This window comes from Martes martes, assembly GCF_963455335.1.
Source record: "Martes martes genome assembly, chromosome: 5".
NCBI lineage: Eukaryota > Metazoa > Chordata > Mammalia > Carnivora > Mustelidae > Martes > Martes martes.
This window is the reverse complement of record NC_137892.1, coordinates 123828619-123839982: the sequence shown is the minus strand read 5'-3', so window position 1 is coordinate 123839982 and position 11364 is coordinate 123828619. Positions and strand designations below refer to the sequence as shown.

General features: G+C 37.0%; 1 protein-coding gene across 1 annotated transcript; it reads right to left on the bottom strand.

Annotated features, from left to right (window-relative positions):
• Nucleotides 1-505: 505 nt before the first annotated feature.
• On the bottom strand, nt 506-10171 carry LOC308342736 (uncharacterized protein). Its single transcript, XM_080803301.1, has 4 exons — nt 10083-10171; nt 8671-8797; nt 8219-8314; nt 506-2552 (listed from the first exon to the last, which is right to left on the bottom strand). Exons 1-4 carry the CDS (start codon nt 10095-10097, stop codon nt 1009-1011), a joined length of 1782 nt encoding a protein of 593 aa, XP_080659427.1. The 5' UTR covers nt 10098-10171; the 3' UTR covers nt 506-1008.
• Between the last annotated feature and the right edge of the window lie 1193 nt (nt 10172-11364).

The window sequence follows — 11364 nt, the reverse complement described above, 5'->3', positions numbered from 1 at the left end:
TTTATGTGCAAACACCATAACTTACATGTATTTGCAAAATAAAATAAAAAGTAAGGTCTCTACAGCAGTATGAGTTAGGCCATCAGACACAAGAGCAGTATTAATGGAAAAAAGAAGGAAAAAGAAATCAGGGGAATCAAAAACACAGTGTCTGGAATGCAAAGCAAATTTAAAGGTATATACCTGGGTATTAGCAACCTCCTGGCAAAAGAACAGAGAGGGAAGATAAGGGGACAAATATGAACTAAAAACGTGTTCTCTGCCAGAATTTTATACATAGATGAGGGAACAGATACCGCGGATGAAAAAAGGTTTCCCTGAAGTTACACAATTGGGGGTGTAGTGGAATAAGCATTAAAACCCATGACCATCTATGTCTTTCCAACACGCCAAGCTCCTAGACAGGAAGAGTAAAAGAGAGAAATAGCAAGAAGTGTCAATTCCAAGATCCTGGGTCCATCCACACAGATCAACTTATATTCTTGAAATGAAACAAACAACCAAACAAAGAGACTACGTTTATTGGACCTTATCAACCCATCTTTCCATCCATCTACAAGAATAATTATACAGGTAACTTTAGGAATGACAATCAAATCCTTCCCCCAGGCTCAGTTTCAAGGTCATGGCATCTTTTGACTCAAGCTTTCTTCATGTCCTCTATGGGGAATTACTGCACAGCCATAATTATGCTAAGTTAACATTAACAATATTATCATATATCCAATTCTTATTATGTAACATAAATACATAACTTCAAAATAAACTATATATGTAACTTGTGATATTAATCATTCAGTTCACAAGTTCAAAAGTCTTACATGCCATAGTGAAAATACCCATTATTTATATAACAGAGATGTCTGTATTATTGCTGATAAAAAAATTAAATACATTAGGAACTTTATCAGTAAAGACGATCCCAAACTCATTGAAATCCATGGGTTTTGTGTCATTTTTAAGGCTTGAGAAAATACTGAAGAAGACTTTTTCTGCGCTAATACATTCTTATGATTTTACCACTGTATGAATTCTCTGGTGTACAGTGAGTTGTGACTTCTGGATGAATGCTTTACCACAGATAGTACACTGATAGGGTTTCTCCCCAGTATGAATTCTCCGATGTACAACAAGGTCTGACTTCTGGGAAAAGGCCTTTCCACATTCAGCACACATGTAAGGTTTCTCTCCTGTATGAATGCGCTGATGCCCCGGGAGGTGGGACTTCTGAGAGAAGGCTTTCCCACATTCACTGCATATATACGGTTTTTCTCCTGTGTGAATTCTCTGATGCCCAATGAGATGTGACTGCTGACTGAAGGCTTTTCCACACTCACTGCATTTGTAGGGTTTCTCTCCAGTATGTGTTCTCTGATGTATGATGAGCTGTGACTTCCGGGAGAAGGTCTTCCCACATTCAGTGCATTCATAAGGCTTCTCCCCAGTATGAATTATCTGATGTATAATGAGTTCTGACTTTCTGCTGAAGGCTTCCTCACATTGAGCACATTTGTAGGGTTTCTCCCCAGTGTGAATTCTTTTATGTATAATGAGGTGGGACTTCTCACAGAAGGCTTTCCCACATTCAGTACATTCATATGGCTTCTCTCCAGTATGAGCTCTATGATGTATAATCAGCTGTGATTTCTGGGAGAAGGCCTTCCCACACTGATTACATTCATACGGTTTCTCTCCAGTGTGAATTCTCTGATGTATAATGAGGGGGGATTTCTGGGAGAAGGCTTTCCCACAGTCATTACATTCATATGGTTTTTCCCCAGAATGAACCCTCTGATGTATAATGAGGGATGATTTTTGAGAGAAAGCTTTTCCACATTCAGAACATTCATAAGGTTTCTCCCCAGTATGAGTTCTCTGATGTACAATGAGATGTGACTTCTCACTGAAGGCTTTCCCACATGCACCACAATCATATGGTTTCTCTCCAGTATGAATTCTTTGATGTATTATGAGTTGTGACTTTTTTAGAAAAGATTTTCCACATTCAATGCATACACAGGTCTTCTCTCCAGTTTCAACATTCATATATTGAATAAGAGATTGTTTATTGCTGATAATCTTTCCACATTGACGATCTTCACAGTGTTTCACTCCATTATGAATTTTTTCATGCTTAGAATAGGAAGAAATAGGTGTTCTTCCACACCCAAAATTCTCATCAGTGTTTTTTCTTGCATAACCCCTATTACAACTGAGTAAGTTTACATTAGGTTCCAAGCTCTTTTCAAATGAGTCACAGTCATACAGTCCTTGTCTTGAAGCATCTAGGTCTGCATAGTCATGAAATATTTTTCCTAACGTCTTATACGAATAGCCTGACTCTTCAGCAACTGTTTTGTTTTTGATCACCATGACTTGCCTGAGAAGTCTGTCTTGATTTTCCTCATCTCTCTCCAGCTGGTCATCACCCTGCCAGACCTTAAAAATGGAGTACAATGAATGCTCCCTTGTTACACTTGCCAATATCTCCTTATGGAAGGAAACACTTCCAAGTATATCCAACTGAGGATTTTCAAGTCTAGTCTCCCTCTCTGAAAGAATAAAAAAAAAATCAAACAGATAAAAAGATTCAGTAGAGGACAAAAGATGTAAAAACAAATGGATGATATATGATGGTCCAGGAGACAGAGAACTGGGAGGGCAATAGGCCATTTGAAAATGTAAATGTATCACTAGTAATTAAAGATGGACTTTACTTCCAGTAGTGATGGCTGAGGTAGTTGAGGAATTCTGCTCCCAAAAAAACCAAGTACAAAAACAAATAAAATAAAAAAGCAACTAATTTAGGGCACTGAAAAACTATTAATAGGAGGTAATAAGCTGAAAAATGCTTACTCACCAAAAACTTCTACTTCATTATGTAAGAATGGGGAGCTAGCATTCTTTCTCAGGGTTTTCCCATCTCCCATCCCTAGTTTATGGGGCATTAAAAGATAACACAAATCCACAGGATACAGCTTAATGCTGTTAGTAAGAGTAGCAAGAAATTTAACAGGAATTTGGAAGCAAAAGAGTCATAAAAGGTTGAGATAATACTGTCCATATACCTCCACCTGACCACTAAAAGATCTGTACAAAGATATTCTAGAGAGCCCAACAGTGATTAAAAATTTGGAAAGTCTTACAAATTTGCTATACTTGTAAAGTGTTCTGAAACATGCACTACTCAGGCAGCAAACAGTGAAAGCCACGCTGGTGTTTGATGTCTCGTACAACCTCTGCCCAAATCACTAGCTTACTTCTACCTTATCCAAAGGTGGAGGGGAGTCTCTTAGAGAGCCAGACTTAAACAAACAAACAAGAACTAAAGAGAGCCATGAGCAATGCCACTCTATAGGACAAACAGATTTCAGTTTAAGCCTAAGCAAGTTAAATGCCTCTAAGACAAAACAGAAACCCTTAGAAGGATCAGAAGAATCCACACTACAATGTATCATCTACAATGTAGCATTTCCAACCAAAAATTACTAGACATATAAAGAAACAAAAAACTGATCTAAACTAAGGAATAAAATCAGTCAATAGAAAATGACTCTAGGGGCACCTGGGTGGCTCTGTGGATTAAACTGCTGCCTTCGGCTCAGGTCATGATCTTGGGGTCCTGGGATTGAGCCCCACATTGGGCTCTCTGCTTAGCGGGGAGCCTGCTTCCCCCTCTCTCTCTGCCTACTTGTGCTCTCTCTCTCTCTGTCAATAAATAAATAAAATAAAATAAAAAAAAAAGAAAATGACTCTATGTGGGTACAAATGCTATATTTTGTAAACAAAGATCCCAAAGAAGCCATTATAAACATATTAAAGAACTTAAAGGAAAATATTGCTAGGCAATGAGTGAACAAATATGTAATTTTAAAAGAGAAAAAAGTATATAAAGGAATTAGTTTGACTATAAAGAGGCAGGAAGAGGAAATTTTGACTATTAGAACTCTTTTGTATCATGATTGTTGTAGTAGTTAACTTACTCTACACCCAACATTTATTGTGTGTAAGTTAAAACATAAAAGAACCAAATGAAAATTCTAAGGCTGAAATTAAAATTTCACCAGCTGGGCTTATTAGATTTGAGAAAGCAGAAAGCAAAAAAAGAGAACTACAGGCCATTATCTCTGGTGAACATAGATGAGAAAATCCTCAACAAAATATTGCAAACCGAATCCAACAATACATTAAAAAGTTCATTCACTATGATCAAGTGGGATTTATTCCATATGCAAGATGGTTTAATATTTGCCAAGAAGTTAATTGATATGTCACATCAGTAAGAAAAAGGATAAAGCCAAGTGATCATTTCAATAGATGTAGAAAAAGCATTTGACAAAGTATAACATATATTCATGATAAAAACCCTCAATAAATTAAGTGTAGAAGGCACATACCTCAACATAATAAAGTCCATATATGAAAAACCCACAGCTAACATCATACTCAATGAGCAAAAGCTCTCAGGTCAGGAACAAGACAAGGATGCCCGCTTTTATTCCATAGTACGGAAGTCCTAGCCACAGCAATCAGACAAGAAGAAATAAAAGGCATCCAAACTGGTAAGGAAGAAGTAAGACCTCCACTATTTGCAGATGACATGATACCACGTTTAGAAAACCCTAAAGATGCCACCAAAAAACTGCTGGAGCTGATAAATGAATTTAGCAAGGTCACAGGATACAACATCAATGTACAGAAATTTACTGCATTTCTATACATTAATAATGAAGCAGCTAAAAGAAAAATTAACAATCTCATTTACAACTGTACCAGAAATAATAAAATACCTAAGAGTAAACTTAACCAAAGAGGTGAAAGACCTGTATTCTGAAAACTATAAAACACTGATGAAAGAAATTATAGATAACACAAACAGAAGGACATTCCATGTTCATTGACTGGAAGAACAAATATTGTTAAAATGTCTATATTACCCAAAGCAATCCACTCATTTAAGGCAATCCCTACCAAAATGCCAACAGCATTTTTCACAGAACTAGAACAAACAATCCTAAAATTTGTATGGAACCACAAAAGATCCAGAATAGCCAAAGCAATCTTGAAAAAGAAAAACAAAACTAGAGGCATCAAAATTCCAGACTTCAAGTAATATTACAAAACTGCAGTAATCAAAACAATATGGTCCTGGCACAAAAACAGACACATGGATCAAAAGAATAGAATAGGGAGCTCAGATATAAACCCACAATTCTATGGTCAATTAATCTTCAACAAAAGAGGCAAGAATATGCGATGGGAAAGACATCATTCCAACAAATGGTGTCAGGAAAACTGGACACCTATATGCAAAAGAATGAAAAAGGACCACTTTCTTACATCTTACGCAAAAGTAAACTCAAAATGGATTAAGGACCTAAATGAGAACTGAAACCATAAAAATCCTAAAAGAGAGTATAGGGAATAATTTCTCTGACATCAGCCCTAACAACATCTTTTTAGATGTGTCTCTTGAGGCAAGGCAATCAAAAAGCAAAAATAAACTGTTGGGACTGCATCAAAATAAAAAGCTTTTACACAGCAAAGAAAACAACCAGCAAAACTAAAAGACCACCTTGGAATGTGAGAAGATATTTGCAAATGACACATCTGGTAGATGGTTAGTATCCAAAATATATAAGGAACTTATACAACTCAATACCCAAAAACTAAATAATATAATTAAAAATGGGCAGAAGACACGAACAGACATATCTCCAAAGAAGACATCCAGATGGCCAATAGACACAGAAAACATGCTCAACATCACTCGTCATCAGGGAAATGCAAATCAAAACCAAAATGAGATAGCACCTCACACATGTCACAATGGCTAAAATCAAAAGCTCAAGAAACAAGTGTTGGTGAGGATGTGGAGAAAAGGGAGCACTTGCGCACTGTTGGTGGGAATGCAAACTGGTGCAGCCACTGTGGAAGTCAGTATGGAGGTTCCTCAAAAAATTAAAAACAGAACTACCCTATGATCCAGTAATCACATTACTGGGTATTTACCCCCCAAAATACAAAAACACTAACTCAAAGGGATACACGCACCCCTATGTTTATTGCAGCATTATTTACAATAGCCAAATTATGGAAGTGTCCATCAACAGATGAATGGATAAAGATGTGGTATACATATACACATATATTATTTGGCCATCAGAATATTGAATTCTTACAGAATTTTTTCATTCAGCCATAAGAAAGAATGAAATCTTGCCATTTGCAACAACATGGATGGATCTAGAGAGTAGAATACTAAACGAAATAAGCCAGTCAGAGAAATACCATTTGATTTCACTCCTATGTAGAATTTAAGAAACAAAACAAATGAACAAAGGAAGAAACTAACAAAAAAGAGACAAACCAGAAAACAGACTCAACCACAGAGAACAAACAGAGGGGACGCAGGTGAGGGGATGGGTGACATAGGTGGAGGGGATTAAGAGCACACTTATCTTGATCAGCACTGAGAAATATACGGAATTGCTGAACTGCTATATTGTACACCTGAAACTAATACAACACTGTATTTACACATAGTGGTATTAAAGAAAAATAAATTAAAACTCATGTCATAATCAAAATCAAAATCAATCAATCGTGCTGGAACACATGGATTGCCACAAGCAAAAGAATGGAGTTGGACACTTACTTCACACCATGTGCAAAAATTAACTGAAAGACCTAAATGTAAGAGCACTGACAGTATAAAATTTTCGAAAAAAAGTTGGGGTAAATCTTCATGACCTTGGATTTGGCAACAGATTCTTGGATACGATACCAAAGCACAGGCAACAAAAGAAAAATAGAAAAACCGGACTTTCTGGAGTTCCGTGTAAGTTCTGCGTAAGAATTTTACCTCTATAAAGAATTCTTACAATTCTATAATAAAAAGACAAATAATTCAAAATAGACAAAGGCTCTCAACAGACTATTTTCTGAAGAAGATACGTAATGGCCAACAAGCAGATAAAAATACACTCAACATAATTAGTCATTACAGATGATTTCAGTTAAACACAGAGTTCCCATACGACCCAGCAGTTCTACTTCTACCAAAGAAATAGTAAAACATACACCTACATGAGAACTTGCACATGAATGCTTAAAAATATCCATTAACTGTTGAATGGATAACTAAATGTAGTGTATCCACACAATGGAGTATTATTCAGCCAAAAAAGAAACGAAGTACGGATACATACTATAACATGATAACCCTCAGAAACAGCATGCTAACTGAAAGAAGCCAGTCACAAAAGATCACATGTTGTACAATTTCGTTTAAATAAAATATCAAGAGTAGGCAAATCAATAGTGAAAGCAGATTAGTGGTTGCTTAGGGCTGGAGATGCGGAGCAGGGGTGTGATAGCAAAAGGGTACAGGATTTCTTTCGTAGGTGATAAAATGTTTTAAAATAGACTGCAGCAATCGTTTCACATATCTGTGAATATGCTAAAACCACTAAATTGTTAACTTTGAATGGGTGAATTATAAGGCATGTGAGTTAGATCTCAAAGTTGTATAAATAAAATAGTAGAAAATTCAGAGTACAGCTACAATATGGACGTTAACTGTCCATATTCACACTGTGTATCCATGCTTATATCCCTTTATTCCCCGAATAAATAGTTTTTATTGAAGGCAAGCCTAGCAAATTTCTGCAGAAAAGCCACAATGATTCCTAACTCCAAGAATTTCTACACACCCATTGCCTGAGCTTGCCTTCACCTTCCTCTTGCCTAACCCACACTTCAAATATACTTCAGAGTAGCTGGTTCTTGTTTGGAAAACATGCCTTCTTAAGTTATGCCATGTCTCTTTAGACTATAATTTTCAGGGAACTCCTAAAACATTAATTATATTGGTGGTACGATTTTATACAGCCATGAACTCTGATGTCTTGTCTTTCCATGTACAACCTGCGGTCCTGAAAAGCATCTGACTTCTATTGCCTTTGAATTTCTTCCAGAAAGCCACTAAAGATATAATTGTTGAGTGAATCAGAAAGAAATTTTTCTTCTCTTCACGGCTCACTATTATTTAATTAACAAGTTGTTGAATACTTACTACATACTCAGCAGAGGAGCAAGAAGGAACAGGAGCAGCCAATCTGGTTGGAAGCATAAATCTCAGCCACCCGCCAATTAAAGTAAAAAACAAAGAAACTGAGATTTCACTTCCCTTGACTCCCACCTGCCAGCTTTTTACCTGGATAGATCCAACTTGGTATGTCTCTTTTTACAATCCATGGCTCTTCTCCTTGTTCCAACTTGGAGATGACATCTGGTTTGGACATTGGATGCCCTATTATAGAGAAATCAGAGAGGAACTCGGTTGGCTACACTGAAGAAAAAAAAGAAAGGGTTCTAGGCACCTGGGTGGCTCCGTTGGTCAAGTGTTCGACTCTTGATCTCAGCTCAGCTCTTGATCTCAGGGTCCCAAGTTAAGCCCTACATTAAAAAAAAAAAAGTGCTATTTTAGGAGCCCCACAGTGAAGATGTCCAGCTGGCTCTCGGCAGAGCACTGACCTTCTGCTGGAGAGAAATAAGAGAGCACAAAGTCAGTCATTACCTATGTCAGGAACCCACCCAATTTGATCAAAGGAGAAGAGAGAGGCACTGGATTGGGAACTGTTGTGATATGGGGGAAGCCATCCTTACCCAATGAGACCAGGTGGCTGAAGTTCTCCAGCATCACATCTTTGTACAGGGTCCTCTGAGCGCGGTCCAGTTGCTGCCACTCCTCCTTGGTGAAAGCTATAGCCACATCCTCAAATGACAACGGACCCTATAACAGCATGTTCCTGTTCAATCTGAAGTGATCGTTCTTATTTTTACCATAGCATGCCAAACCATATGCCCAGTTCTACATCATGCCTATTCAGAAAAATGATGTAAAATTCTGTCTTTAGCAAGAGGAATCAAACATATTTGAAGAACAGAAGAGCAAAGAGGCTTAATCACAAATGGGAATTCAATAAAGGCAGCATTTCAAATAAATGTATTCAACAAGTGGTTTGGGGAACACTGGACAGTCAATCGGCTAAATAATAAAGTTGAGATTTTATGTTTTAAAAACAAGAGAATCCATGACTTCCAGATGGAGAAAAAAATTTAAGCATCTCAAATTATTAATACTGGTTATCCCAGGAGAAAGGGAATGCTGAGGGTCCCTTTCACTTTATAATTTTTGTTTTTTGTATTTTTCAATGTTTTTTTTTTATGTTTTTACCAAGTAGGGATAATTCAAGCCAAGACAAAATATAGCAAAATGATTTTATAAATTGAAAAAAATGGACCAAAGGTGGCATTCAGTTGGGGAGTAGCTTCACAAACCGTGGGACCATAGCAAAGGCTACGGAGAATCAGAGACCCCGGCACTCCCAAGCATTTGGCGCTGAATTTTAAGTAAAGAATTGCCTACTTGAAAGAAATAATTACTTTGAGACATACCCCCTTTTCTAGGTTTTATCTCTGGATAAACTATACGTTAGTTCCCCCAAAGAATAATGCTTATGGAGTTCAGCTCTAACATTATGCTAACTGCCTTCTAAAAAAAATATATATATATATAAAGACACAACCACAAAAAATCTGACACACTTATGCAGAAGTATAGGTCAGGACATCATCTACAGAAGATCCTCCAATATAAATTTCTTTTTGTCTTAATGGCAAGAAATATTTTCATTGAAAATTCAGTTGATTTGTATTTGTGGAGAATGCCAGATCATGTATATAATATCCTCTATCTCTCCACTGTGGCTGCTAGAAAAGACTGAATAAATTTGACTTTATTTTTTTTCAAATTTGCACTTTAATTTTTACACACTTATATAAAATACACAATATAGATATGGATTATATTTATATAAAACTTACATATAACAAACACATACATGAACTATAATAGTTGCTTTATGTGGCTTAAAACCACATAAATCTACATAGTACATAGCAACTCATTCCAAGTCTTTGCTCTCTCTACCTCTTCCCTAATTCTGATTTCTAGCTTTCTGCACTTTTCCATTTGATTATATGGAAATCGAGTACAAATTAAGCAAGCAACTTACGTGAGACTTGGTCATTTTCTGCTTCCAAAAAAACAGAGGTCTGAGGAATCAGGATTGAAAGACTAAGTCTCCAGGAGCCATTTACCAGTCTAGAAACAACCACCACCAGAAGTCAGATGGAAATCGGGTCACCTTGTAGAAGGTCATTTGATCCTTATAGAAGGGTCTATAAGCACCACGTGAAAAAGTCCTCTTGTGATTATATGATTACATAGATCTCGTACAAGGTGTATTTTTTTTTTATTTTTTTAAAGATTTTATTTATTTAACAGATAGAGATCACAAGCAGGCAGAGCAGCAGGCAGAGAGAGACGGGGAAGCAGGCTCCCCACTGTGCAGAGAAGCCAATGCGGGTCTCGATTCCAGGACACTGAGACCATGACCTAAGCCGAAGGCAGAGGCTTAACCCACTGAGCCACCCAGGCATCCCTACAAGGTGTATTTTTAATTGGATGAACGCAGATATTTCTGTTAATACACAAACACCTTATTGTTCCCCTTTGAACCAGCAGTTCTATTTGTAATTCTATCTGTAAGACTCTACCATAAGACAATAATCATGTATACATATGTATGTAAGATTTAACTACAGATGGGGCAGTTCCCTGACAATAAGAATAGGAATGACCAAGTAGAAAACTGAGAACCATATTCCCTAGACACAAGCAGCTGGCAAAATCCTAAGAGCTCTTTTACATTTTCCCCTAACCTAGCAAATTCTCTTGCTAAGTCAATATTCATAGATTAAAACTGTTGACTTTGTTGATTTTAACATGTTTTTATTTAAGTTTGTATTGCTGATATTCAACAGTGCAGTCGTCTTTGTAAGAAAATAGTGTCACAGAACCATAGATGAACAGGAATATACGACAATGCAGACAGATACTTACCTGGTAAATTCTTCTCAGTCCCAGAATGGGTCATGCAGAGAAGGCTGAACTCATTCACATGAAGTGAGTACCCCCATGAAAGGCAGACTGTTTCCTATGGGGTTATCCCAGGCTGTGTCAAAATAAACCTGGAAGGAAACAATCCAATAGCCATGCTCCTCTTTGGACACCGAGCTCTGAAACAAGTAAAAAGCAGGGGTTTAATAAATGTTTGCTGAACAGAATGTAGAACACTTTCGATAAACAGGAAGACACGGGGCTGAAATTCTACCTCATATAAGAAAAGAAGAAGAAGAAGAAAAGCAGCCCTCACATTTCAGAACTGGCCTGACCCTCAAATTCTCCTCTTTAAGGTAATTACACAGAACATCAACATCAGACAAGGTCACTCT